General features: G+C 54.7%; 9 protein-coding genes and 1 non-coding gene across 10 annotated transcripts; 7 read left to right on the top strand and 3 right to left on the bottom strand.

The window, feature by feature from the left end:
* Nucleotides 1–593: 593 nt before the first annotated feature.
* N656DRAFT_513162 (uncharacterized protein) lies at nt 594–1,734 on the top strand. The gene has a single exon (XM_064809911.1). The coding sequence runs from the start codon at nt 870–872 to the stop codon at nt 1,509–1,511; it is 642 nt and encodes a 213-aa protein (XP_064664996.1). The 5' UTR covers nt 594–869; the 3' UTR covers nt 1,512–1,734.
* On the bottom strand, nt 1,735–3,056 carry N656DRAFT_513171 (uncharacterized protein). Its single transcript, XM_064809912.1, has one exon. It carries the CDS (start codon nt 2,843–2,845, stop codon nt 1,958–1,960), a length of 888 nt encoding a protein of 295 aa, XP_064664997.1. The 5' UTR covers nt 2,846–3,056; the 3' UTR covers nt 1,735–1,957.
* Nucleotides 3,057–3,572: 516 nt separating this feature from the next.
* N656DRAFT_840433 (uncharacterized protein) lies at nt 3,573–5,729 on the top strand (the record flags this gene model as incomplete). The annotated part of the gene is made up of 4 exons (XM_064818943.1): nt 3,573–3,776; nt 3,824–3,949; nt 4,057–4,335; nt 4,645–5,729. The coding sequence occupies 4 exons, from the start codon at nt 3,573–3,575 to the stop codon at nt 5,581–5,583; spliced, it is 1,548 nt and encodes a 515-aa protein (XP_064664998.1). The 3' UTR covers nt 5,584–5,729.
* A 2,047-nt stretch (nt 5,730–7,776) lies between these two features.
* Nucleotides 7,777–11,674, top strand: N656DRAFT_513208 (uncharacterized protein). The gene is made up of 4 exons (XM_064809913.1): nt 7,777–8,572; nt 8,639–9,424; nt 9,495–9,681; nt 9,732–11,674. The coding sequence occupies exons 1-4, from the start codon at nt 7,973–7,975 to the stop codon at nt 11,255–11,257; spliced, it is 3,099 nt and encodes a 1,032-aa protein (XP_064664999.1). The 5' UTR covers nt 7,777–7,972; the 3' UTR covers nt 11,258–11,674.
* Nucleotides 11,675–12,736: 1,062 nt separating this feature from the next.
* N656DRAFT_793222 (mitochondrial ribosomal protein 10) lies at nt 12,737–13,085 on the bottom strand (the record flags this gene model as incomplete). Its single annotated transcript, XM_064817149.1, has 2 exons — nt 12,737–12,906; nt 12,977–13,085. 2 exons carry the CDS (start codon nt 13,083–13,085, stop codon nt 12,737–12,739), a joined length of 279 nt encoding a protein of 92 aa, XP_064665000.1.
* A 344-nt stretch (nt 13,086–13,429) lies between these two features.
* On the top strand, nt 13,430–17,699 carry N656DRAFT_785339 (uncharacterized protein). The gene is made up of 3 exons (XM_064816355.1): nt 13,430–13,683; nt 13,748–14,055; nt 14,110–17,699. Exons 1-3 carry the CDS (start codon nt 13,619–13,621, stop codon nt 17,538–17,540), a joined length of 3,804 nt encoding a protein of 1,267 aa, XP_064665001.1. The 5' UTR covers nt 13,430–13,618; the 3' UTR covers nt 17,541–17,699.
* An 858-nt stretch (nt 17,700–18,557) lies between these two features.
* On the top strand, nt 18,558–18,647 carry N656DRAFT_t151. Its single transcript has one exon. It is a non-coding gene; the product is annotated as a tRNA-Lys (tRNA).
* Nucleotides 18,648–19,001: 354 nt separating this feature from the next.
* Nucleotides 19,002–20,478, bottom strand: N656DRAFT_785343 (NAD(P)-binding protein). Its single transcript, XM_064816356.1, has 2 exons — nt 19,361–20,478; nt 19,002–19,301 (listed from the first exon to the last, which is right to left on the bottom strand). Exons 1-2 carry the CDS (start codon nt 20,224–20,226, stop codon nt 19,208–19,210), a joined length of 960 nt encoding a protein of 319 aa, XP_064665002.1. The 5' UTR covers nt 20,227–20,478; the 3' UTR covers nt 19,002–19,207.
* A 4-nt stretch (nt 20,479–20,482) lies between these two features.
* On the top strand, nt 20,483–23,667 carry N656DRAFT_513329 (uncharacterized protein). Its single transcript, XM_064809914.1, has 7 exons — nt 20,483–20,812; nt 20,906–21,567; nt 21,654–21,685; nt 21,752–22,144; nt 22,229–23,206; nt 23,298–23,523; nt 23,599–23,667. The coding sequence occupies exons 1-6, from the start codon at nt 20,739–20,741 to the stop codon at nt 23,397–23,399; spliced, it is 2,241 nt and encodes a 746-aa protein (XP_064665003.1). The 5' UTR covers nt 20,483–20,738; the 3' UTR covers nt 23,400–23,523; nt 23,599–23,667.
* A 919-nt stretch (nt 23,668–24,586) lies between these two features.
* Nucleotides 24,587–26,582, top strand: N656DRAFT_849467 (uncharacterized protein). The gene is made up of 2 exons (XM_064819346.1): nt 24,587–25,116; nt 25,190–26,582. Exons 1-2 carry the CDS (start codon nt 24,798–24,800, stop codon nt 26,164–26,166), a joined length of 1,296 nt encoding a protein of 431 aa, XP_064665004.1. The 5' UTR covers nt 24,587–24,797; the 3' UTR covers nt 26,167–26,582.
* The last annotated feature ends 99 nt before the right edge of the window (nt 26,583–26,681 follow it).

A 26,681-nucleotide genomic window follows, 5' to 3' on the forward strand; every position in this document is an offset into this window, starting at 1 on the left:
CATCTTCTCGCGTGTAGGTATCCACCGTGGCCCTTGCCTCCTTACGTATCACGGTAGGAACCCGGTCAGCTGGTTTGTTCGGAGCAGTTGTAGCCAGCGCCGTCCACCGCCGGGAGAGGCGCCTTGTCCACGGGCCACATTTGCATTGTGACAGACCAGTCGGGTTGAATTACCCTTTCCCAGTGAGTGGGGAGAATGCTTTCTCCGTTGATATCGACGAGTAGTGACCTTCCTGCACAATAGGGTCAACAACATCGACATGGTGGAAGGCTTGGTTAAGGTAGTGACCTCCTTGATACCCTGGATAGGTAGACAACACTCCCGGTGGGTAAGAATCATCCAAGAGAAGGGTATGAACCGGGCGGAGTTGGGCATGGGTGTTAATCTTTCAATCTTACCATCCAAGTTGCACATAGGTGGAAAGGGAAGTTGAATCTTTGGCCAACGGCGTCTTTGAAACCGAATGGGAGCTTCCCATCCTTCAAATTCGCCTTTCGTAGCCCCAGCCCTTTGTGCTGCCTTTGAAAACATCCATAATAGACGCCTTTTCCGTCTTTCTGGCTGCCTCCTCAGCCTTCTATTTAGCTTCCTCCAAGAGGCCCTTCTTCAGTGCCTCCTCCCTCTTTTTCTTACTAGTAGTGTCTTCGGCGGCCTTCTTTGCCTCAAGCTTCTTCTTCCTCTCTTCGCCTAAAGCTTCTTCCATTCATCGATCTTTGCCTCAAGCTTCTCCCTCACTTTGGCCTCAAGTTTCTTCTTCCACTCTTCGACCTCCAGCTTCTCCCTCACTTTACTGCACCTCCTTCTCAAACGTCTCCTAGGCCTCCTTCTCCTTCTGTAGGCGCTCGGCCTCTTCGGCCTTGAACTGGGCAATGATCTCCTCGGCCTCTTTCTCCTTTCGCGCCCGCTCCTCCGCCGCATTCCTTTCCTCCTCGAGTAATCTTAGCTCCAGCTCGCGCTTGATGCGCTCTTCTTCTTCCTTCCTCACTCTCTCGTTTTTGATCCTCTCCAGCTCAGCCATGGCAGGCTGGTGCTCAGCCTCCAACTTGATCTCGCGCTTGATGCGATCTTCCTCTTCCTTCCTCACTCTCTCGTTTTTTAGCCTCTTTAGCTCAGCCATGGTAGCCTGGCGCTCGGCCTCCAACTTGATCTGCTTGGCCTTAAGTTTCTTCTTCCTGTCTTCGACCTCAAGCTTCTCCCTCGCTTCGGCCTCTGCCTTTACTTCGCATTGTCTTCCAATACCTTTTCCGCCATTCGGCTTCCTCTTGAGCCTTCTTTACCGCCGCTTCCCTGGCTTCTTTCTCAGCCCTTTGTGCTGCCTCCAGCTTTTCACGCTCGGCTCCGACCGCCGCCGCCAGCTTCTCTTCCTGTTTCTTGAGTGCTGCCTCCAATTTCCGCTTGGCGTCCTCTTCGATCCTCTTCAGTCGCTCAGCCCACCCCTTAGCTTCATTTTCGTCGCTATAGTCGTTCCCGGCTTCTTCGCTCCGCTTCTTCTCCTGCTTGGAGAGCTCTAGCAGTGTCTTCATGTCCGGATATTCGGACGGCAACTGAGTAAAACCTCTGGAGATGGCCTCTTCGTCCTGGCCTTGTTCTGTCTCCTCGGCAGCCGGGAGCACGGCCTTAAAATTCTCGCTGCGTGCTTCTGATTCCTCAGGGTCTTCCTTACCATCGCGTCTTCTGTCCTCCTGGAAAACATGCGGATCCTCCAATTTCTCAGACGCAAACTCTCGGGTCTCTTCGACATGTGTGACATGACTTTGCCTTGACATGTCACGATGCTTGTCCATTCCCACATTATCATTAATACTACCCACAATGCTGCTCTCAGACCCATCGACTTGATTCATTTCTGCACCGCTATCGCCATCGCTATCCTCAGCGTCGTACAAAGCCGAAGAGACGGTAGAGAGAGCGAGCTGCTCGAGGTGATGCCCGACATGGCGTTGATATTCTTTGGCGTTCAACAGGTACGCTTCGATGCACAAGGATCAGAGTTGCTGCTCAGGTTTGCTAATGCGTCAAGATCTTCAACTGAGTACCTTGAGCCGTGGATGTCAACTACATGGTGTCCGAATTCCGTGACATTCGAAAATGCCATTGAGGTACATTCAAGTGGACAAGTCCAAACCCTCCAGTGTTCCAGCTCCATATGCTTGACCCATTCCCGTCGGCGGGAGTACAGACGGTCAGGCATACGACAGTCTTCAGCGAGACAGACGTATGGTCTGAGATCTCGGTAGAAGTGTTTTCTACACGCACTCAGGTTGTCAACTTGAATGATTGTCTGGCAAAACGGACATTTAATTGGGCCTTGGTTGTAACCCTTTGGTATGGGGGGCTCTGTTAACCCGTCTGCCCCAAACTGGGATGCTGCATATGAAGTGCCAGAGGCGTCGGAAAGCGCGTCGTCGAGGTTGGCCATAGCATCCGAGAGCGTCAGCGGGTCGTCGGACGATTCAACCAAATGCCCTGGGATAGGCGGGGCCACCGTCGTCGCGCCATCTGTAGGGACATCGATATCGGGATCCAGCCCCTCGGCAAGGCGGCCATGATGCTCTTCTCTATACTTGAAGTACTGGCGGCGCAACGTCATGGCCCGGCCGAGACGCTCGGCCGTCTTGTTGTTTGCGTTTGGGAACTTCTCGCTGACATGGCGAATATCCCAAAACTCGAGGTGCGCGGATTCCGCTACGACACGCGATCGGAATTGGTCGTACGGAGCTGGGTCTCGAATTGCGATTGACAGGCGCAAGAGACAGTTGATAATATGACTAATTGCGTCGAGGACCTGGCTCAACTCGGAGGTCTCGAGTACCTCCCCAGATCGGAAATATTCGTCTAGCTCCATAGCGACGGTGTCGGAGGTGTTGCTCCGGGCATCACTACGATGATGAACTCCTCGAGCAACAGCGATTCCTACCACTCGTCTGAACAGAGGAAGCGAAACCTATATAAAAGTGAAACACACCATCCTCAACCGAACCACAGAGATCCCGAAGAAACGAGGTCACACGCTTTCGAATAAAGGACGAGTCGCGGAGGCGGTATTCGAATGAACGATATCCCGAGGGGCGGTGGGCACCCAAACTGCCAGCCCACAGTTTGAACCTTGCTTGTTGGGAGGAAGCCGCTGAGGCCTGTGTCACCTCATCCTCGACCAGGCAGGAAACGAGAACTTTGAAAGACGCGAGGATGCGCACAACAAGCGTAGCAATTTGAGAACTTGAAGTTGGGTGTCTGTCTTCCATTTTTGAACAATGGACTGGACCCTTAACCTCGGACGTTAGGGAGAAGATGAAGTGGCTCCCGTCTCTTGTTGAAGGGACGGCCCGGGGGCGTAAAGGGTGGGTAGGCTTCATGCTTCCCCCGCTTTCTGCTATGTAGGTAGGTAAGTATTCGGGTCCATCAACCAATGATGTTGTGCCCGTCAGCTGTGCAGCGGAAAGAACTCAGCTGGAGGTGACGAGATCTCACGCCCGCTTTTCACAACACTTGTGACAGAATTGTGAACGCCATACCCATAACCCCCAAGTCGTCGTCTCAAATTCCCCTCGCTTCCATCTGTATTCGTTGTCATGTCTGGCTTCGAGGTTGCCGGTGTTATTCTGGCCCTGCTGCCCCTGGCCATCAAGGCCGCCCGAGCCTATGCCGACATCCTCTCCTCAAACAGGACTGCCAAGTACGAGCTTACCAAGCTCATTCAGGACCTGGAAACGGAAGAGGCGTGTCTACAGAATACATGCGAGCTTCTGCTCATGGGGATTGTTCCACACAATGCCGTCGATAAGCTAAGGTAGTGAAGACACCTTTTGGGCCTGAATGGGAGCCATTCAACGAGAAAATGCGCCTACGTCTATGGCACACGCATGCCAGCTTTGTGAAGCATATAGACGAGATGCTAGCGGCGACAAAGGAGCTTCATAAGAAGCTCTGTGTGACGGCAGATGGCGAGGTAAACTACTCTCGACCTTCGAACGTTGACAATTAGTCCTTTGCGTCCAGTCTCCAGCCAATGATTTGTACCAGACTGTAGCGCTGACGCCGCTGATTGCTCCGCAGCCGAAGTTCATGGATCCGATTACAATTCTCCGCGAGCTTAAAAAGAGATCAGCCTTCACACTGAAAAAGAGAGATTACGATACCGTGTTAGACAGGATAAAAGCGGCAAATTCAGTGCTCGAGAGGCTTGCTACCCAAAGCCGCCAACTTGAGCCTGACCGCAAGCACCGCTCTCAAGCACGCGTCACCCGCCTTGTCCGGAATCTGGCCCGTGGTCTATTCAGTGCACTGCACGGAGCCGCAACATGCCGGTGTGCTCCAAATACACAAATACACAGAGTCGACAATGTTTGCCTGGAACTCCGTCATCGAAGCGAAGTCACGGTGCTTCCCGATGATAGCGACGATGTGGCCGCCCAAATGCTGGATTTCCACCTTGTACTCGGATCGCATGACACCTCGGTTCCAGCATCACCCTGCCCGGAAACCCCATCCCGCTGGGATGGCATTGATGCTCGAGTCATCGAGGCCCATCGTCAGAATCACGATGATGCTGCTAGTAGAAGCGAAGGACACTCCGCCATGCCAAAGGAATCAGCGCTGCCATCGAAGTCTCCTAAGGAGGGCCGCAAACTGTTCCCAAAGCAGACTCGTTGGTCTCAAACTGTGCGCTTCAAAATAGAAAAGAAGCCGACCGTATCGACAACTCAGGCGTCTTCGGACTGTCCTCCCCGGATCGTCATCAGCCAGACGACGGCGCCAGCACGCGGAGCTCCACGTACGATAACCAATCTCTGCCGATTCGTGATGAAAGAACACCGAACCGCCGTGCCAGACTGCTGCGGATACATTGCTGATAATATCGACGGCCGCAAGTTCGGGCTATACCCACGACTGCTCCAGCAAAAACAGGGACCAAACCACCTGCGGGTCATTACCCTTCGCCAAGTCCTAGAGGACGGCTGGCAACACCCTCGGCCCTTTTGTTTCCTGGATAAGTTTGAAGTCGCCCTAGCCCTGTCGGTCGGCGTCCTTCACCTCTTTGACACGCCGTGGCTAGGGCGCGTCATCACGCTTGACGACGTCGTCTTTGTCCAGGAGGCGGGAGAGGGAGCCGCCAACCGTATGGGAACCGCCGCGGCACCCGCCGTCGGGTCAAAACCTGTTTGTGCCAGTCCATATCGACCTTTTGTTCTCAAGAAGCTCCTTGTCGAGACACTGGTGAACCCCTCCCTAACCACACGAGCCCCCGAAACCAACGTCAACACTGACGCTCGCGTTGCGAATCTCGCGATACTATCTCTGGGAATCCTGCTCATCCAGGTCATCATTGGCAAGACGGTCAAGGCGTTGGGCCTGTCAGAGAATCTGGACTCGAGTGCCCTCCTTTCCAAGTGCACAATGGGTGCGGAACTGTTGGGCCAGGTCCGTGGGAGTGCCGGTACAAACTATGAGATGGCTGTGAATTGGTGTCTCAGCAACGCCTTCAAGGTTGCTAATCTGAAAAAGGATAAGTTCTGCAACGAATACTACGCCGAGGTTGTGGCAAGGTTGGAGTCAGACCTGGAGCTGCTCGCTGATGACTGAGCTTTTGATGATGTTGGAATTACCTTTACCTTACCCTTACCGAGGTACTGTGCGGATACAATACAAGAGGTACCTAAGCCGCTCAAAGGACTGTGAATGTACACGTAGCGTGCACCGAGATTAGGACAATGTTCCTATTACAGCCTCAAGCTACCTTTATGAAGTTAGTACTTGTGAAATTTCCTTGTTGCTCTAGGACTTGATATGTAACAGGATCGTTGAGGATCAGAGCCACAACGAACCACCTGCCCGGGCTGCCTTGAAATCGTGATAGCGATGTACATACAGTACTGTAAGGTACATACATACAGTACCGTACTTTCGTACTGCGTGTATGAAGGGCAAGCAAGGCCACGTGGTTCTTGCCGGGTACCTACATACCTACTTGAAAATGTATGTATGTACTCCATACAATGCACAGATTTGTCTCGATAGAGCAGTGGACACTTCGATGTCGAATTAAAATCCCACGACAGGTGTAAGGCAAGCTGAGTGAGTTGCCCTGTCCCACGTGCTGGTGTGAAAGAAGAATGACATCCGCTGGTTCTGATTTCTGAATGAACATCTCCAAGCCTGCTCCACACAGCGGTGGCCAGAGTTGGATTAGCGTCTGAAAGCTGTGGGAGTTCTGAAACGGGCAGACCCTCCCGCATCATGCCAAAATGGAGGGGCAGCCCAAACCCCACGTGAGATCAAACGAACCATCATGGTCGTACGGATGTGGTAGAATATTCGACTACGGACCTGTTGATTGACGCCCGCTTATTCCGAGAAGTTGCACAACTGGTAATTAGGATGCGATGCAACCCGGAAAGACAGGGTGGCGGGCCGCTGTGTTGCAACTTGCAGTTGCTCTATTGCCCATTCCGAGTGCCACGACCGAAATGTATGATGGAGGGGAAGCGAGAGGCATCCTGTTTAGCTACATAACATAGTAAACGCCTGGCATCCCATTCTCACATTCAGCTCTGTGCATTCACTGCATTGAGCTCAAGGCGGGGCTGCTCGGACGGGATCTTATGCCCGTCCGCATGCTCTCCCTGTCCCGGCTTCACGATATATGCCGTCCTCCGTGTGCGAAGCCAACTGTACTGTAATTCCAAGGAAGAGCATTTACGTGGCGGTTATGCGGATAGTGCCTGGACGGTTAAGGTACTTAGGCGTTGGATGATTACACTTACAGCATCATTGGATTGGGTGTATCCGAATGGATCTGGCCTACCTTGACGTTGAGGGGGGGTGATGGGAAACTGGCACCGACGCCGTTGGAATGCCACTCCGTGGTACCGGTATCTTAGTCTAAGTGGTGGCATCGCGTCGCTTCCATGGTGTTTCCTCAGTGCACCTAAGGTTGTGAAAATACCTACCCTTACATAGGTACGGAGTACTACATACAGATATCAATTTATGACAGGGCTATCTGGTTTTGGAGATGCACCATCGGCAGCAGAATCCGCCCACTGCACGGTGAATCCATCTTTCCACCTACCTAGGGCGGCAGTGATCACCTAAGGTATCACTATCATCAGGTAAGCCCGGCCCCGTCGCAGTCACCTCTCGGGCTGGGCCCCATTTCGCGCCCACCCGACTCACAGTGAGCCCACCCACAGCGCTCCTCCAAACCAGCAACAGGCTGCCCGCTCCCTCTGCGCGCCGACCAACCACCTCCGAGAGCGGTCACTTGCCACACGACCCTCCGTTTCAAACCGCATCTCAACGCCGCATTCTCACCCAACCTAGCTCTGCGAGAGCCTTCAATATCCACGGTCGCTACCCGCCGCAACTATCGTCAGACGACACGAATCGTGTAACGACTTTCACGCACAGCCGCAGGCAGCAGCAAAGAGGAAAAGAGACGGGAACAGGTAATCTTGAGGCCGACAGTTCCCTGAACAAGAGGCAGATCGGGATAAGCCAGAGAGAGGCGAGACCACTGCGCGACGGCGAATATCACCGCATCACCGATAGCTCGTTGAAGCAACAGTATTAGCGACATTGACGCAGCTTGCGGTCGATAACCCGAAAGCAGCTGTACAATACAATACAAACGACGAGCCTACTTTTAGTTAGCTGGCTTGCCGACCTAAATCAGGGCTCTCAGCTCGGCGGCAAGCGCCAAAGACCGACCAGCCTAGTCACTACCTAGGCTTGAAAGCATCCGGCCGGGTGACTCGATTCCTTCGATCGGTCCATGCTGGTTTCGATTGCTTCCGCGAACCAAGACAATCATCTATTCGTACTGCACCAACCCTTCGAGGCCCCGCTGTGCCCGCCCGTTTCCCTGCAAAGCCCCGATTGAGAGGAAGCCTCGACATCGCCAGGGATTTGCGTCCGACCCGCCTCCGCCTCGTGGACCCCCCACCGGCACTTTGCGAATGGAGAGCTAGTTATGGCCCATGCTCCCCTACTTCGCATGAACACGGGCCCCCCAACCGCAGCCATGGACATCGTCGACAGATTGAACATGAGCATGCCGAGCGCACCGCGCGCTAGCCAGCTCTCTGGCTCAGCATTCCCCTCCACCAACTCATCCACCTCTCTAAACTCGTTATCCACCGCCGCAACCGCTCCAGCGTCATCGAATGGCCCGGTAATGGCCACTTCCAACATCATCAACCAGAGGGCCGATGCCTCTCGTTCCCTCTACCAGATATGCGTCTCCTTGAAGCAAAGATTGGCCAAGGTGCCTGGTTTCGAAAGATACATGGAGCAGCTTGAGCAGATGGCCGCAGACCCCGATGAGGGTGGTCCTGTCGAATCGCTGTGGAAGTTACTGCGAACCGGGTATCCGCTGCTAGCCATTTATAATGCCTTGCAGCCCGAGACGCCCCTGCAGGTTCAGGAACCCGCGGGGGCGTCCGAAGAGAAGTTGTCCAAGATCGCTATCCTCAGATTCGTCGAAGCCTGCAAATCGAAGCTCAAGCTCCCGACCACCGAGGTCTTCATCATTACCGATCTTACCAGGAACGACACGACAGGATTTGTAAAGGCAGGCTTCCCCAATCCCTCGCTACTGTGGTGACCACCGCGCTCGCATTCTAACACGTAGTATCAGGTTACGTCCGTCATCAACCATGTTCTCGACCTCGCTGAACAGAAGGGGTTGCTGCTTCAGGTGCAGCCGTATCCCGAAAATGACCAGATGCAGCCGGGCTCCCAAATGAGTTATCGAGACTACGTTGTCCGCGAGCTGGTAGATACCGAGCGGAAATACGTTCAAGACCTGGAGAATTTGCACGATCTGAAGAAGACATTGGAACAGAACGGCATTATTCCTGGAGACGCCGTGCACAACATCTTTCTTAACATCAACGCAATTCTCGATTGCCAGCGCAAGTTCCTGATCAGGGTTGAGACGACGAACTCGATGCCCCCGTCAAGACAGGAATGGGGCGCGCCGTTTGTTGCATACGAGGAAACATTCAACATGTGTTACCAGCCCTTCATTGCAAACCAGCGCAAGGCTGCCCAACTTGCTAGCCAGGTATTTGAGACGATTCAGACCGCCGGTCACCCGGTCGCTTGCGACTTCAACACTCTCGACGGGTTCCTCCTGAAGCCCATGCAGCGTCTGGTGAAATACCCGCTTCTTCTGAAGGATTTACTCAAGAAGAGTGACGATGAAGCGACCAAGGCCGACCTCACAGCGGGTATCGAGGCCGCTGAGCGGGTATTGCAGAGGGCCAATGAAGCCGTGGACCGCGATCTGCTAGACGAAGCGTTGGAAGACCTGATCGCCAGAGTCGAAGACTGGAAAAAGCACCGAGTCGATCAATTTGGCAAGCTTTTACTCCATGGTGTATACACGGTCGTAACCGGCAAGGGCGACCAAGAGAAGGATGTAAGTCCCGGATCAAGCGGCCATCCAACGGATTTTTCTTGTGATTCACAGCTAACGATTGCTCTCATAGTACGAGATATATCTCTTCCAATGTATCTTGCTGTGTTGCAAGGAAGTGGTGCCGGCTAATCGCAAGGATAAGAAGGATAAGACAAAGCCAGCAGGGCCCAAAGTGCGCAACAAGAACGCCAAATTGCAACTGAAAGGTCGTATCTTCATGACCAACGTCACCGATGTGGTAGCTATGTCCAAGACTGGTAAGGATACTCCCTCATGCTGTCCATGTCCATAGCGGCTGACATTGTAGGCTCATACACGGTGCAAATTTGGTGGAAAGGGGACCCCGGCGTGGAGAACTTTATGATCAAGTTCCAGAACGAGGAGACGATGAAAAAGTGGGCGGCCGGTCTTGACCAGCAGCGGAAAGAGAACGCTCCTCAAAACCAAACCAGTCCTGATAAGCCGCCACCGAATTTTCCATGGTTAGAGACACAAGGCACCGGCTTGGAGAACCCTTACGCCGAACCGGACGACGACGATGACGATGACGACGCTCTCAGCGGAACTACCCTCCAATCAACGCCAGCCACCTCTCTGTATAACGCGCCGGTGGCAATGCCAGGGACAATGCAGCGCAATGCTTCTAGCACAAGCACGCGACAGCGCTCCGGCACAATCGAGAGCACGCATTCTTTGGCGGGCATTGCTCGGGCACCGCCGCCTGGACGGGTCCCGATCAACCCAACCGCAGCCCTCAGCGTACAGACTCAAACTCAAGCCTCACCACTACCGCGCGTAGCCGAGTCCTACTTCTCGCCCGTGGCAGAGTCTCCAGCATCCAGTCGGACCAGCACAACAAGCGGTATCTTCCCCGGCTCATCATATCCCTTTCCCAAGACTGGCACTCCTCAACCTTGGGCGCCAGATGATAGCAATCGATATACCGCCCCGGCACTGCCCCGGGCGCCTTCCAGGGATGGGCCATCTCCGGTTAATGCGTACGGCATGGTGACGGCCAACGGGCGTGGCCCGCGAGGACCGTCGATGCCCGTAATGCCTCGTGATTCCGCGCAATCGGCCCAATTCCAACAGCAAAGAAGCCGAAGCTACAGCACACCCGATATCAACGGGCAAGCTACGCGCAGTGGCCAGTCCGTCCCGGCGGTTCCTGGAATTCCACCCCATCTCCACCAAAACCATCCCGCACACCCAACCCATGTTCGGCACGATTCCAACATCCCTCGGAGCAACACGGGCAGTCCGGCCAATGACCTCCCTCTACGGACCAACACAAGCTCACCCGGTACACAACGTGCCAAGCAATACGGCGGCACCATGGCGCAGTTCCCTACTCAGCCCATCTACTCGCGGCAAGGGACGCCTGCCAGCGTAACCAATCTCCCTCCACCTGGCCCTCCGCCGCCAGGTCTCGCACCTCTTGCCCCCGTCGACCCGTCGAGGACGGTAACTCCGGGCCTCGGGACTGCGCCGCTCACATCAACCATGGTACCTCCCACCCCTGACATTGGTATGCCGAACCAGCTCAAAGTAAAAGTCAACTACGAAACGGGCAACTACTTCACTCTCGTCGCACAATATAACATCACATACCAGAGCCTCATCGACCGAATCGATGTCAAGCTCGCTCGGCTTACCAACAGTAGCATTGCTAGGGGTGATCTCAAGCTTCGGTACCGGGACGAGGATGGCGACTTTGTGACAATCGAAAGTGACGACGACATCCAGATTGCCATCTCTGAGTGGCGAGAGGGCATGCGCAATGCACAGGGCCTCGGAGAGATTGAGCTCTTCTGCGTCGGCGACTTGAACTGAGGCTGCATGCGTGCTGTGTCAAGGCGGGAAACAAGAACGATTAATCGCTTAGACGGTTCTAGAACCCAAAGTCCTTCAGCCTTCCAGCTTATTGCATCAGCATACATCTCCTCCCCTTACAGCTGCCGGCCTCGTGCTCCGCTGTATGGGGCAACGAAATAAGTTACTTTCTTCTCTCTTCCATCGACAACTAGTAACTGGATACCCTCCCCTAATGTACCTGCCGAATTGCTATACCCTGCACCACGATCCCGAACCTTACATTCCTTCGTCCATTTCCTTTTCCGCTTTCCGGACGAGCATTCTCCATAGAAGCCGGCGCATCTCACTCTACACCATTGAATCCAATTTCTTTCCAATCCGCATCATCTTTTACCCCAATCAATCTACCGCTGGGCAAGCTCGCCTCATACCCCTTCATTTGTGGCCTTCATAGTCCCCTCTCAACACGTTGACGACATACTTAGAGGAGCAATCGGACATCGTTTCTTCTTACCCAAGGCTAAGAGTACTGTTTCTTCATAATTGCCCGGGTGGTGGCAGAGTCTGGTCCGGGTCAAACTCGGCATGGCGCGCGCATAGGGGCAAGTCGGAAAAGGGCTGGCTAATACCGCCGCCGTACCGCTCCTTTACTTTTGTTCTGCCTGACGTTGCTACACCTGACTGCGGATCTTGCTTACTGGAAATGCGCTCTGGTCTGTTCATTTCATCGCGTGCTCACCGGTCCTGTCTGGTTCTGACTTGCTCTTTGCTGCACCTTGCTTCTGTCATTGGGTACAGGGGATTTGGCTAATTGGGTAATCCTTCCCTGCTTGATCAACTGCTAGATGCACTTATTCCAGTCCCTGGGTTAGGTTTTTCTGCGCCAGGATGGTGGTAACGAAGGAGTAGAGCGGGGAAGAGGAGAGGGATACGGACGGAGAGAACGGGGAATGTGCTCTCAGTTTACTTAGTAGTACCTTTGTCTGTTTGGTTGCTTGTTTTCTAGATATGAATACCCAGGGAGCATTCCTGTCCTGAATCATGATCCTCCCTTTGTTGGGTCTCTTGCGTTGCTTGACAAGACGTTGCTTCATTTTGTGTACCAAGTTGTAGCCAACTCCTTTGCAGTGTGCTGCATGTTGGTGTATGGTATAGTCTGCTCTATAGATTGTACAAGTCCACCCTAGCCTCCCAAGCGCCGATTTAACGCCCCCCAGCCTCCCCTACAATGCATCCTTCGTCTTTTGTATTGTACAGTCGTTCCTCTGCTCGGATGGCCAGAGTAGAACGAGAGCCAGTTCTTCTTCCTCGTGTGTAGGCTCACCCGTTCGCAATCGCAGTCTTATGTCCATCTACCCGTCATCGGGGCGATTAATCGGGTAGACTTTGAGTTGTCCGTCGGCGCGCCCCACCGCGCCATGTGTATGAGGGCCCGACGGGCAAATGTGTTGCCGTAATATTCCGACATCGATCCGCGCCAACATTGTCCACAGTCACTTATTTCCCCTTCTTGCCCTGGGAAATCAATTTTTTGGAGAACCGGGCCAGATGGTAATTGATGGTGTTGCCGGGCTTCTTTGGCGGCGGCGGCGCGTCCATGCAGGCGCGAAGAGCCTGCTCAACTGTGCTGCAGCCCCGCCCCTGGTGGCCGGCTGATGCCCAACAGGCTGCACAGGGGGAGGTCAGAAGTTGTACTTCGAGACGCAATGAGGGAGGGGTTGGATTGCAATGGCATACCTAGCACTGAGGACATGAATCTTAGACAAGGGTTTGGCTCGGGCCGGTTGGGGTGCCGAACGCGCAGAGTGCGCAGCGGTGGCAGCCGAATGGGGTTCTTGTTGGTCATTTCGACAGGTAACTCGCTGTCAGCTCCTCTAGGGATCCTTCACAGGAGGGCTGGGCTGGGTGTCGAAGTCCGGATCGCCGTCGTCGCCGTCGTCGTCGCCTGAGTGAGACTGACGGGACCCAATTGGCTCGAAACTTTTGGAGTCTGATCAAATCTCGTCACGTGGTGATAACGGGAGGATTGAAGGTGGGACAGTGGGGAATAGTTGCTGGCAGCGCTTATCCAGTTTTGGCAAGCTCGGGGCCGGGCGAGACATGATTGGCTGCGAATGGGAGATGTAAACAAATCGGCACTCACCAGGCGCCATGTCGAGTGACTTCGGCGACCCTCATTGAGACCGCACCCGACAAGGCAATTAACACTGTTGAGTGCAGCGCGTTTTCCCGCTTCTTTATTCACCACCAGCCTGACATCGAACACTACACAATTCCAAACTATGTTGACATGAGCTAGCCCTGCATTGTTTTGCCAGTTAACATTGCGAGTCGACACTCCTACATTTTACAGCTCCCTCTTCCATATTCTTGCACAGCATGCTCGACCTCGGCGCTGGCCGCGATGGCCACGTGCCGCGCGACGCTGGCTCGCAATCCAAGCAGTGAGACTCTTCAAGCAATCACGACCTTGGTTATTTACAGACTGGCTTACTCTTCGCGCTTCAGGATCGCGATTACTGCCGAGTATTTCCTTCCGCCTCGACTTCCGCGTCCCAGACCGTGGGAGCGCGTTGCTGTCGCCCCCTTGTCCAACAAGAATCGCCGGCACAATATCTGGAAAAGAGTTAGTGATCCGATTGGGCCGTCAGTCGATCTTGGATATGTTCGCGCCATGGCAGAGCTGGAGACAGGAGGTATGGGGCCGAGGAAGCGCGTGCGACAAGCAAAGCACCTGTCTACCTGGGGCCACGCGCGCTGGGACGCCAGACTTGACCAGAAGCTGGACGGGAAGTGCGACATTGCCAAGGCGCGAGGTATGTGTGCTGGGAACAGTTGTCGCTTACGGGACCCTAACGCGCCTGAACCAGCCTCCGTATCCGCTGCTTTGGAGGAGATTGCGAAGGTAGCACCGAGGACCAACAGCACCGCGATGGGCCGCCGCTCGACCTTCCCGGAGGACAGCTTGAAATGGGTTCCGCGAAAGAGGCTTAGCTCTCGCTGGCCAATCGAACCGAAGACAGAAAGAGCTACCCATGATCCCATGGTGGCTGATACGCAACCATTGGTCGAGATCGATGTTCCTGTAGACTCCGAGCCGATTGACATCTCGGTGCGGATCGACGAGAAACAGATGCGGACACGGTCAACCCGCCGTTTGAGCAGGCGCATATCTCTCTTACCAAGCGATGCATCGCCAGAGAAGCTCTCCGTTGACAACCTCTCGCCAGAAAAGACGTCGGGCCCATCTCTTTCGCCAGCCAAGAGACAGCCAGTCACACTCTCGCCTACAAAAGTCACCGAGTCACCGCTTCGCGCATTCAGAATTAGCGCCACCCCAACAAAGGTCGTCCTCGAATCACCCAAGTCTAGCCCTCCAGAACAACCACTGTTGAAGGCTTCCACAGCCATGTCAACTTTGGATGAGGTCCTCCCTGCTAGTGTCAAGGGGCCGGCCGATTCATCCCACGCGCCCGCAAGTCCACTGCCCCTCTTATTTGACCAGCCGATCACAGATCCCGAAGCTGAGCCGCGGCATGAGACTCGCAGGCGGGTCTCGCTTCATCTGGCGCGGCGGATTGAACGCGGCTCAAGCGGCGTTTCAAGGGTTCTTGCCCTCAAAAACAGCCAGAACAACTCCAGTCGCCGACACAGTCTCACATCGATTGGGAACATCCCGGAATTTGGGCCAGAGAACTCCAAGGAAAGACGCAAAACCCTCGATCCATTCTGTGTTGGCTCGGGTGATCCCACGGGCATGGGAATCAGCGATGAAAATCATGCCAGGGCTTCTACGCGCCTTTCCAAGACCGAGGTTCTTGAGATTGATGCGAAAGCCAACCTTGACATTTTTGGTCAGCAGCCCAAGGCTCCTGGCTTAACTTCTGAAAGACGGGAAACGTGTGAGGAAGAAGAAAATGAGGGAGTAGAATCTGTCCCGGAGTCTGATAATCCTCGTGGCGCATATCTCTCGCCTGCCAAACACAACATTGCCCCACACCGCGTCATGCCGAGCTCATCAGCTACCGACGTTAAGCCTGTGGCCCAGGGCGCAGACGCAGCACCTGAAGTCGTAACGGCCTCTCAAGCGGCAACAGATGCGGTTGCTGGCGCAAATGACATAGGAGAAGCTGAACATCCCTGCAGTCTCGATCCTCTCCATTTCACGTTCGATATGTCGGCACATCCTGGGCCTGAGACAGATAAGAACAAGGTCCCGGTTACAACCCAGGACCCTGAAGGGCTGTCGACTATCTACGAAGAATCGTCCATTGCTGAGGTTCAAGCACCTGAAGAGGGAGCTGGAGATGAGCTATCCGCTCGGGAATCCGTCTTAGGTGACGGACCGGAGGCAGCTTGCGAGCTGCAAGCACCTCGCGCTGAAGATATGCCGGGCGATGAGAGTTTGCCTAGCGAACCCCAAGACACTGTTGTTGCACGGCCGGATACTAACTGTCGTCGGGTAAGCCCGCCACCATGTCACGTTTCCGAAATGCCTTCCCCGGAGTCCGGAGCCCGGGGAGCCCCCAGTCCCATGGACCAGGAGACATCTGGTTTTACTCCTATCAACACACGCCTATTCTCGCCGTCTCCAGATGTAGCAGACAGGCCGGAACACCGGAGAAAAAGCAACGAAGGTGAGGCTGAGCGAATGGGAGCAGAAGACCTTGACGCGGATGAGATAACCGAGGAGGAAGCACTCGTCGACACGGATGATGATCTTATCACTGCCGACGAAGACTTCACCTTGATGGTTGAAGGTGTCCCTCATGTCGAGAACGACACTCTGCAACTCCGTGTCAACCACGACGATTCGGAAACGGAAATGCTGAGGAACTTTGTCACACGGGTCACAGCCGATAAGAACGCCAAAGCCGCGGCAGCTGCCGTGGAGGCCGCAGCGATAGCGAGCGAGCCCGGCCGCCCGATACGTCGGTCGCGTCCATCTTTCTCTGTGACCTCTTCATCCGGCTCTCCCATTCCCATACCCAAATCCGACCCAGACACTCCTCCTGGTCGTATACCCTTGGTCGAGAAGAGCACCAACAGCCCGAGCCCTGCCAAGAAGCGTAAGCTCGAGGAGTTGCTCGATTTCCCCAGCAAAAATCACGACCGTGCCAACCCCACTGAGGAGGACCCGGCGCCGAGGAACAACAAAGAAAGCGACGGCCCGCGGCTCATCAAGCGCCGGCGTCGCCGCCTGGACCCTGTGCTTGCGGAACCAACCCCTGCCCTTTCCCCAGAACCCGAGAATAACCCCCCGCGGCGGCGATCGACCCGCACCAGCGCCCGCCTCGTCACCCGCAACACCCGTGTAGCTTTGCGCCCTTCGGCGCCCTCCGCAAACTCCATCGCCTTCTCCATGATGCCCTTGCGTTTCCCGGGAATGATGGGCACTCTGGATGATGAGGCTGCGCTCGAGGCCCATCTGGCCGCCAGTGCCAGGGCAAGGCAGCAGCGAAGCGAGGAAAAGGACCTCGCTACCGTCACGAGGGTCAACACGAGGAAGAACAAGGCCGGCGCGGTGCCCCCTCAGATGGTGCTCGCCCAGCTGGCGGAGGATCCCGGGTGGCGCATGAGGGAGCTTAAGGGGGTTTTTGAAGCCCGTGAGGCCAAGGAGCGGGAGGGTAAGGCTAAAAGGGAAATTAGGGTGCGCTGGGCGGAGGAGTTGGTTACTTTTCACCAGGGCGGTGAAGAGGATGATACCGGGGCCGGGGGGAAGGTTCTGGCTGGTGAGTTCTTGAGGGATTTAGGGTCTCTGAGCGGAGAGGACACGGGCCGGCCTGGTATGGAGGTGGATGAAATTGCCGAGGCGGAGCCTCTTGATCTCGTGAAGAGCGAGGGAAAGCCCGTGGTGGTGAAGAAGGCGGTGGTTGTTCCCCCGGCCGGGTCAGGCTCAGGGTCCGGGGCGCTGTCGTCAAAACGGACGGCTGGCGGGGCCAGTGCCGCGCGGAGGTCGTCTAGGTTGCAAGCTCCGACGCCGGTCATGAAACTGGTGGGCGGTAAGAGCGCTAAGGGCGAGAAGCCAGGTTTGTCTCAGGCTGGTTCGACGGGCCCGTCTAGGACGCGGGCGCTGCCTAGGCTGGCGCCTGCTCCTGCTCCTTCTTCTGCTCCTGTGGCAGGGACAACTCCTGTTGCGTCTGGCTCGTCATTGGTGGTGGCGGGTACGACGACCGCTTCGACGACTAAGGGAAATGGAACGGGAACAGGCATGGCGACCAGGCGGTCCAAGATTGCTAAGCTGGGCATGAGCGTCAACGGGACGCCGGCTCCGAAGCGTAGGGGCCGAGCTGTTTCATGACCTTCGCGTTCAGCGTGGCAAGAGGGGGGGGAATGACTGGTTTTATGCTGGGGTTTATCTAGAGCGGAAAGAGTTTGTCCTTGTTTAGATTGCGATGTTATTCCGAGCGTGTGTTAAGGCGGAAGCAGAAATACCCGTTTGTGTGTTGAGTGATGGCGGTACAGTACTTAGCATGATGGAAAGCGGGTTTGTGAGGTATACAATGAGTATTGATTACTGGCAGCTGAGGTTCGAAGGATTATTCCAAATTAGACATGCATGACGATTCAGTTATTCTCTTAATAATTGGTGTTGTCCAGGTCGTGCCCCGACCTGCGAACATTATACGGTGAGCGGGTTGCATGCAGTTTGAACATTGACTTTGAGAAGTAGTTCAATGTAGCTACCTATCGTGCTCATGAATGCAATTGATGAGTTCACCTAAGTGGAAGGAAGGCCCGTCGCTACCAGTGGTCGGCTGGGCCCATCTCGGTCAGAGCGAATGTGTTGGGCTTGACATACAGACCTGCTCGAGGGTTTGCCCATCCAACTGGCAGGACTTTGTTGAAGGGAAGTCGGCATTGCCCTACTCATGAGTCTGCATGAATTTGGATGTCTGGATTTCTGCCTTAATAAGACATTGAGCTAGGTGCCAACATGTACCTTACATTCAGTGCTGACAGTGCTGCTATGCTGCAGCATCCTGTTCGTGGCGGGTGGTTCTAGTCTCGGTGAGCCAGCTTCTGTTGCCAACGTTGGGTAACGGTACTGTAAATACATGCACGCCTTTGGGTCTGCTAAGAGGGGTAGTCGAGAGGCCAAATTTTACATATAAAATTTGGGCCTGCACCAACAGCTGGGTATGTATGTACGATACACACATGTACGGTACGGGTAATGACGGCCTTCCGTCTCCGCCTTGGTGAAGTCTTCGGCGCCAAAGAATCGTTTTTGTGAATCCACATCTGCTTCCAGGACGGGGAAACAAATTCTGCTTTTCCACCATCCCAGTTCACAACACAGAGCCAGACGGCATCGGCCCGGCTAGCTCAATCGGTAGAGCGTGAGACTCTTAAGGAAAGATTCTCCTCCATCTCAAGGTTGTGGGTTCGACCCCCACGTCGGGCTCAATTCCCGTCGTCGACTTGCTTTTTGGTCCGTATTCGAACATTGAATATTCCCGGCGGCACTCGTAGTCGCGGTGAGACCCGGACATGATCGGCTTGTTACCCACTTATGTCGGCAGACGTGGTCCAGCAGCGGTGTGTGCACCGATTGGTCTCAGAAATTTTCGGACTGACCGAGGGACAGCCCTTGCTCCGCTGGCGATATTGAGGATGCAGGCACGGGGCGCTGCTTGCGGCACAGTCGCCGGATCCGGCCACATGGGCTGGTGTTGGCCTTGATGTTCGCTGCAGCCTGATAAGGTAAACTTGTTGGCAGCTCCAGCGACATTGATACCTAGGTCGGATAGCCTGAGTGGCCAGCCCGGTGAGAGCCGTGGGATGGTATGGAGAGATCGGTGGAGCTGTCAGTTGATCGCAGAGGTGAGGTTGAAAGGATCATACACTACTTTACATGGTTGTTCGATTACCTAAGTCTAACCCAATTCCCTCCAGCGCAGAACCAGACAATGTACAATCACAAATTTGCCGAAACACCAGGCACGATGGAATCGAGCTCCCTCATTAGCTCTTTGAAGAAGGCCTTCTGTATTTGCGCACCGGTCTTGTTGGTAACATGCGATGCTGGACTGTTGCAGTGAAGTCCCAAAGACATGATGTCAGTACTCGGTATGCTGATATGCAACGCGCACAAGGACTTACGTCTGCACATGACAGTTAGTCAGATATTGCCCGCTGCTCTCGGGACCGGCGAGGAGGCCATGCACCAGTGCTCTGCTGCCCATCTCGGTGGTGCGGGCCAGGAAGCTGGGCGGAGCTGGCCCTGGAGCCTCTCGCAGCAGACCTGATTTGCAGTAGCTGGGGTTCGGCGTGTTCACGATAACGGCAGGCTTGTCCGATGCGGCCATCATGGACGCAAACTCGCGGGTGACGTATATGACGAGAAGTTTGGAGACGCTATACCGGGCCTCCATGTCCACGTTGTTCGGGTCGTTGAGCCGGGCAAAGATGGATTTTCCGCCCGCCGCCACCTCGAGGTCCTTCGTGGGCGCCAAGTAGTGCAATGCCGAGTTTGGAATGACAAACCGTCCTGTGGATGGCGCCTGGCGCAGCTTTGGGAGGAGCAGCAGGAAGAGAAGATAGGTCGAGACGACGTTGACTGCTATGGTCTTCTCGATGCCGTTCGAGAGCGTGAACTTGCCCGCCAGGATGCCGGCGTTGGCAAGCACGGCGTCGAGGCGTGGCAGCTCGGTATTGGCACGATGGGCAAAGCTCTTGATCGAGTCATGGTTCTCCATGTCTAGATGCCAAACCTCGACCGAGTCCGGGAGTCGCTTGGTGGACTCTAGGAGTTCCGCCCGGGCCTTTTCGCCTTTCTTCAGGTCCCGGACGGCCATGATAAGCTTTCCCACTCCCAGGCGGAGGAGATGCCGGCTGGCCTCCAATCCTAGACCCGTGTTGGAACCCGTGACCACGATCGTCTGCTCCGCCAAGTCTGGGGTGCTCTGAGGAACCGGAAGCTTGATGAACAGATTGGAGAAGATGGTCGAGCTAACACCGTAAAGGGCTGATAGGACCGCCATGATGGTTGCAATAGCCGTTTAGAGTTCCGTGGTCGCTATGTTATTTCCGAGGGGTTTGGGGACAGGTGTTGGTTGAAGATGCAGGCGAACATGAAGAGAGGCTTCCGAACTCTGGACCTGGTCTTCTTTATATCCCCTCGAGGACTTACTCAGGCGAGATCCCGAGCGCTGTGGGCGGTACGTCTTTGACTCGGACATAATGTTGCCGTCTCCGAATACTGTGTAGAACTAAGGAAGAGGCTTGAGATCGTCAGCTTGTGGGCCACGATCTTAGTGGCGGGCATGGTGTTGCTGAAAGCGGAGTTATTAAATCCGCGACCCGCCGCCCGCGTCTGGGCCCGGGCCCAGGGGTCTGTTCCACCCGCGGAACCCGACACATTCTCCTGGCTCCTGAGTCCTGACACTTCATGTTAAGAACACACGCTACTTCGTACACGACTGCATTTCCAGAACCCTTTTTTTCTTTCTTTGTCACCAAGTCTCGACAAGCAACTATCTAACGAGGTGACAGGATGAGGGACGACAACCTTAAGGTGGAGAAGCGGAACAGACCGCCCAAGTCATGCGACCCCTGTCGGCTTCGCAAGTGAGTTTACCAGTCTCTGTCCTTAACCTAGTTGTCCTGGACTTGCTTATTAGGGAGCATGATTGAGTCGAGTCAACTAAGTCCAAATGTCAGGATGAAGTGCAATAGGACGTTACCTTGCGACACTTGTGTCAGAAGAGGCAAGTCATCATCGTGCCAATATGCTTCCAATGCCGACAGGAGCAACCCACGGGCTACGAATAAGGTGACTGTGATAGAGCGCCTGAGGAATTTGGAGAACATGGTAGTCGCTCTAGGAGAAGTGCATGGTCACCAGGGTTCCACGGTAGTACCTCCACCACTGGCAGGACAAGGTCAGTCGACTACTAATGTGGACATACAACCAACGAACGACTCGCTTCTGCTCACCATACCCGGCCCTGCTGTCCCGACCGTCGCCTCGGTGCAAAGAGGAGGCCCCCCATCGCAAGCTAATACCCACGTAATCCCTCAGACTAGGAGTCAAAAGGGGTTCTACGTGGACCCCAGCCATTGGTCGTCCCTTCTGGAAGATATCCGGCATATTCGAGACGAGCTTTCCCCCTCTCACACCAGTATCGACGAGGAGACGTGGATATCATCAAATCCGTCTGTCAATGCTGAAGGGAACAGCGCTGAGGGAACGCCAAACTCCGATCTCGTCTTTGGCGCCATTGGGCCGTTAGACATAACCCAAATCCTTGAAAATCTGCCATCGAGGAGCGCTTGTGATAGACTAGTCTCTCACTATTTCAGGGCAAGGCACGCCCTTCTGCGTGAGTCTCACATGTCCGATATCGGGCCATATGTTAGTGGAACCAAGGTTGGGGTCGGGTTATTAAGTGCATTTTTGTCATGGTAGCTATTGTACACCCCGTCAAGTTCCAGCGAGATGTAAGTGTCACTCCCCGACAAGAGATAGCTATCCAGACAACTAACAACAGCTCAAATGACCACCAGTACGTGTCGTTCTGGGAGGCACCGCAATCTGCTTCACCCATATGGATTGCTCTACTCTTTGCCATCCTAAGCTTGGCTAAGAGCATGTCGGAGCTGTCAGGCACATCTCATGGGGCAGCGGAGCCGATACCCTCAGCCAAGTTACTCTCTCGGGCCACCGAACAGTGCCTTGTATTTGGGGGATATGCCCGCGCGCGCGAGCACTGTCTGGAAGTCTTGCTGGTCCATCTTCAAAGCTGCTATATAAGATCCAAGGACTCAGACCTTAACCTCTGGTTGTTCATGGGGGTTATTATTAGATTGGCTTTGAAGATGGGGTACCACCGTGATCCGGCCAAGCTGCCGAAAGCAGAGTTCTCGCCATTCGAGTCCGAGATGCGGCGTCGTGTCTGGGTACGTCCCTCTTTTTTTTTTAATATCTCAAACCGCAGGTGCTTTCCGTTGCCTGATAAGGTTCTTTATACTAACGGGGAGAAGGCCACCATCTTCCAAATAGACACTCTGATGTCGTTTCAGATGGGACATCCCAGCATGATACCGGTTGACTGTTGCGACGTGGAATTGCCTCGGAATCTGGAGAATTCGGACTTTTGCCCAGAGACGGTCGTGTTGCCCGAAGCACGTCCTGTGACAGACTGCACTCCGGTACTGTATACAATCGCGAAGGCTTCGGTCATGTCAATGTTTAGAGCTGTCGTCAGCCATACCCGGTCCTTAGCCTCGCCCCCTTACGACCAGACATTGGCCCTCGACGAGCAGCTGAGAAATGCATACTCCAACATCCCCCCAGCTCTCAAGTACGTACCTATCAGTCAGTCGATAGTCGACAGTCCCGGCATTATTATGGACCGAACTACAATTGAAATACTCCATCTCAAAAGCATCATCGTCCTGCATCGGCAATACATCACAGCTTGTCGAGAGAACCCGCTCTTCAATACCTCCAGGTCCGCATGCTTACAGGCAGTCGAGTCGGTTCTTAGTCGACAAGTGGAACTACATGAAGCAACGCAACCAGGCTGCCAGCTCTACGACCAAAAATGGATGGTGTCGGCGCTCACGACCAACGACTTCATCCTGGCTGCTATGGTCCTATGTTTGGAGCTGACTATTCGAACGCAGCGGCCGAGCCTCTGTACTAGTAGTGCGGGGAAAGGACCGAATCTCATGGTCGAGGATCCCGAGTTTGCAAGGTATTTCCAACTGCTTCAACAGAGCCAAAGAATTTTTGCGGGGGCTAGTGACTCCTCTGCCGAGGCCCGTGTTGCTTCCGAGGCGATATCCTCTACGGTCCGCATGGTAGCGGATGGTGTAAAGTTACGGCCGGGGACCCCCAGACATGGGCTACACCATCCTACACCTGGTTCGTACAGCGGAGTGGTCGAAGCCCGATTGCCTCCAAATACGCAGATACCCACTGGCATGATATATGGCGAGACGCCGTACGTTGACTGGGTAAGACATGACATCCCTTGCTGTGGCTCAGGTCCGCTCCCGTCCATCATAAACAGAACATTCACTGATAGTACTCCTACCTACCGACCAGGGCGTTCTTGATAATCCACTTCAGGAACCACTGAGCGATGCTTTAGACCTGGAGTCTTGGATCATGGAAGCTCTTGAGGCGTCTGGACCAGTGGACCCATAGATGGTGCAAGATTAGTACCATCATTGCAGGTGCAGGTGTGAACAAACTGCGACCCGGGAAGATAGGAGAGGAGAAGGAGCGACGTCAGTATTCGGTTGTAATCCAGTTGGATGTCCATCGCTAGGTAAGGTAGGTACCTACCTACATAAAGCAGGTCTTCTAGCATACAGTATGTACGAAGTATGCTGACGCTTCTCAGGGGCGCAACTCTAGGTATCCACCTGAACTTACCGAGCTTACATACCTCCCCGCGTACTTTTGGGTTGTGAATATTGCCATAACGATAATAGGAGCAGTTCATTCTTATGCCATGTTCATACAGTAGGTACTTACACGACTTTTCCTATCTATACGTGTTGGCAGCGATCGTGTTAATATGGTGGCCGATACGTACATACCGTCCGCTCGGGCCAATTTGCACCGCACCTGTGTAAGCCTTCGTAGGCCCACCCTGGCGTGGTTTACAGAATCCACACAATACTAGGGCTTGCAACTAAGCAGTTAACTGTAGTACTTGGCTTGCAAGACACTACAATTCGCAAGGCACTGCAATTGCGCAAGGCACTGTAACTGCGTAAGGTACTGCAATTATATAAGGTACTGCAATTCGCGAGGCACTGCAATTGCGCAAGGCCCTACCTTGCTCGACTTGTAAGGTACTAAAATACCCTAACCCTGAGACCGCAACCATAACCCTAACCCAGTACCTTACGCAGTTACAGTGCCATGCGCAATTGCAGTGCCTTGCGAATTGCAGTACCTTATATAATTGCAGTACCTTACGCAGTTACAGTACCTTGCGAATTGCAGTGCCTTGCGAATTGCAGTGTCTTACGCAATTGTAGTGCCTTGCGAGCTAGAGTGGTTGGGGTCTTACAACGTTTCTATAGTTACAAGTATAAAAGTAAGACAATATGGCTTGTAATGGGTGGTGGAATGCAGTAAAACTAGTTACGAAGTGGTGCACCGGGTGTAAATCTATAATGGGGTTTGCGCAAGTCTGGTGCAAATTGGCGTGAACGGACGGGATGTAGCTATCGGCTTCCATAGTTGATTAATCCCAATCCGCTGCATCATGCAAACGGAGCACATGTGATGGTTGGCCCTTGTGCTTTGAGGGGGGTTGCATTCTCCGGTGGGAAAGGTGCTGTGCCGCAGGAACCGAGCATCGAAACAACACACGAAAGGTAAGGTACAGTGCTGTGCCGTCCATTCCATCATGTTGCCTCTTACTTATTAGCAGCCCGGCTCGCAAGAACAGGATTGCTAAGACAGGAACCTTAATTGCCTGCCTCATGGCCCCCAATCGGCGAGGATCATAATATCCGCCCAGAATTTCCCTCTGAGGTCCTGCTGTCATTTCCATCTGTCACCTCTAGACCAACCCTAGCGGAGGCCATGATGGAACCACGGAGGACATGGTCGACGGCGAGAGCCTTGCTCTCACTCTTAGCCTGTGCCGGCGGGTTACTTCCCGGCGCTCGAGCAGACCCGACGTGCTACGACATACGGGGGAACGAAGATGCAAACCAGCAGCCGTGCTATGGGCCCGACGCGACAGACTTGAGCGCGACAACATGGTGTTGCAACAAGAGCGACTTTTGCTTGTCTAACGGCCTGTGTCTGAGTCCAGCGTCCAACAATCTCATGACACAACAGGGATGCACAGACAAGGACTGGGGCGAAGGATGTCAACAGTTTTGCCCAGCCCCGAGCGGTACGGATCATGATGGAACCCTCACCGTGATGTTAGTCACACTGCCGCCACTAACATGAACTTAACCACCCAGATACAAACCTACCAGCCAACAACGTCCCATTGGTCCCCTGCCCGGGAAGCGCGGCGAGCAACGCTGCCAATTTCAAGTTCTGCTGTGGGCCAGACGCCGCCTCATGCTGCTCTTCATCTCTGGGACAATACATTCCGCAGGGCACCGTCATCCGCGTGCCGGCAGACCTTCCGCTAAGGACCACCAGCAGCTCCTCAGACAGCTCCGCAGCCACCCTCCGACTAGGCCTGGGCATCGGCCTGGGACTGGGCCTGCCCATCCTCCTCGCGCTGGTGACAATATGCTACCTCCTCTTCCAACGCCGCGGGCCCATTAACTTCCGCACACGCGACAGCAACAACCACGACGAAAACGACGACCGCCGCAGCGAAGACTTGGACGAAAAGAACCCCGCTGGCATCCACGGCCGGCGCGGTCGCCGCCGCGGCCGCAGGCGGGAAACCCCATCCCGCCAGACCGCAGCCCGAGGGAGAAGGGACTCGTTTGGGCGGGTGGACACGACGGTGGGCCCGCCCAGCGACGACGGAAACTGGCCGCCGACGGATCCGAACGCCGCCTGGCCGCCGGCAGGTCTCGCGGGACTTGGTGGTGCTGGTGGTGCTGGTGGCGGGCCCGGGGGCACCGCGGCGGCGGCCATTGCCGCGTGGGCGCGTGCACATGCGGGCGCCGCTGCGGGGGCGTTTGCTCCTGATCCTAATGCGCCGTTCGCCAATAGTGAGACTATAACTATGGATCCGCCGCCGAGTCCCAAGGAGATTGATGGCCGGTCGCAGTCGCGGTCGATGCTGGCGAGGAATGGGGGTGTGGCTGAGTTGCCGGATGGGGAGGTGCATGATATGATGATGTTGAGGGCGAATGGACCGGAGGTGCCGTTGCCGGGCCCGGGCGGGTGGGGAAAGGGTGATGAGGTGGAATTGCCGGCGCTGGATAGTGATTTGGATGTTGAGAGGGGTGGGGTGAAGGGGGAGAAGAGGTAGACTTGTCCTCTTGGCTGGTGGCTGATACGGTTTGAGGTGGGGAGTACGGATCATGGATGGTATCTGTATTTGTACGATGGATGGAAAAGGGATCGGAATTATCGGACTGTGGGTATCACTGGGCGACTACGACACGTAGGATGGGCGGTGATACGGACCATTTGAAAGGTTTCTGAAGGCTAACTGACTTTCCCGTTTGGGAGATTCTCTGGTATCATTCGTCCATGACCCCTGAGTCGGACCCTGACTCTACTGAGTCCTTACTGAGTCCTGCTGCCCCAGGCTGAGGGTTACGGCAGGAGCTATTACCTATACTTTAACCGTTATTGGTATTTGGCGTGCAAAGCCTGTCAATATCCACTGTCCTTAGTACTTGCAGTGTGTACTATCATCGAAAGCCCATAATGGAAAGCCAGGCTTAGATAACCTTAAGGCTCAGTGAGACAGCCCCTATTTCTTCCATGTCAGCCCGAATGATATAAATTTACCTCTTTCCAATCATAACACTGCCCTCA

This window comes from Canariomyces notabilis (assembly GCF_033297395.1).
Source record: "Canariomyces notabilis strain CBS 508.74 unplaced genomic scaffold N656scaffold_43, whole genome shotgun sequence".
In the NCBI taxonomy this organism is placed as follows: domain Eukaryota; kingdom Fungi; phylum Ascomycota; class Sordariomycetes; order Sordariales; family Chaetomiaceae; genus Canariomyces; species Canariomyces notabilis.

Excerpts from the sequence above, each read along its gene's own strand:
- N656DRAFT_513162 (XM_064809911.1), top strand. The coding sequence starts at position 870 with ATGATCTCCTCGGCCTCTTTCTCCTTTCGCGCCCGCTCCTCCGCCGCA.
- N656DRAFT_513329 (XM_064809914.1), top strand. The coding sequence starts at position 20,739 with ATGAGGGACGACAACCTTAAGGTGGAGAAGCGGAACAGACCGCCCAAG. Across the intron at positions 20,813-20,905 it reads GACCCCTGTCGGCTTCGCAA|GATGAAGTGCAATAGGACGT; the intron begins GTGAGTTTACCA and ends TCCAAATGTCAG. Across the intron at positions 21,686-21,751 it reads CCGTCAAGTTCCAGCGAGAT|TACGTGTCGTTCTGGGAGGC; the intron begins GTAAGTGTCACT and ends AATGACCACCAG.
- N656DRAFT_785343 (XM_064816356.1), bottom strand. The coding sequence starts at position 20,226 with ATGGCGGTCCTATCAGCCCTTTACGGTGTTAGCTCGACCATCTTCTCC. Across the intron at positions 19,302-19,360 it reads AGCGGGCAATATCTGACTAA|ATCATGTCTTTGGGACTTCA; the intron begins CTGTCATGTGCA and ends CCGAGTACTGAC.
- N656DRAFT_785339 (XM_064816355.1), top strand. The coding sequence starts at position 13,619 with ATGCTCGACCTCGGCGCTGGCCGCGATGGCCACGTGCCGCGCGACGCT. Across the intron at positions 13,684-13,747 it reads GCTGGCTCGCAATCCAAGCA|GATCGCGATTACTGCCGAGT; the intron begins GTGAGACTCTTC and ends TTCGCGCTTCAG. Across the intron at positions 14,056-14,109 it reads CGACATTGCCAAGGCGCGAG|CCTCCGTATCCGCTGCTTTG; the intron begins GTATGTGTGCTG and ends CGCCTGAACCAG.
- N656DRAFT_513171 (XM_064809912.1), bottom strand. The coding sequence starts at position 2,845 with ATGGAGCTAGACGAATATTTCCGATCTGGGGAGGTACTCGAGACCTCC.
- N656DRAFT_513208 (XM_064809913.1), top strand. The coding sequence starts at position 7,973 with ATGGCCCATGCTCCCCTACTTCGCATGAACACGGGCCCCCCAACCGCA. Across the intron at positions 8,573-8,638 it reads ACACGACAGGATTTGTAAAG|GTTACGTCCGTCATCAACCA; the intron begins GCAGGCTTCCCC and ends ACGTAGTATCAG. Across the intron at positions 9,425-9,494 it reads AGGGCGACCAAGAGAAGGAT|TACGAGATATATCTCTTCCA; the intron begins GTAAGTCCCGGA and ends TTGCTCTCATAG.
- N656DRAFT_849467 (XM_064819346.1), top strand. The coding sequence starts at position 24,798 with ATGATGGAACCACGGAGGACATGGTCGACGGCGAGAGCCTTGCTCTCA. Across the intron at positions 25,117-25,189 it reads GTTTTGCCCAGCCCCGAGCG|ATACAAACCTACCAGCCAAC; the intron begins GTACGGATCATG and ends TTAACCACCCAG.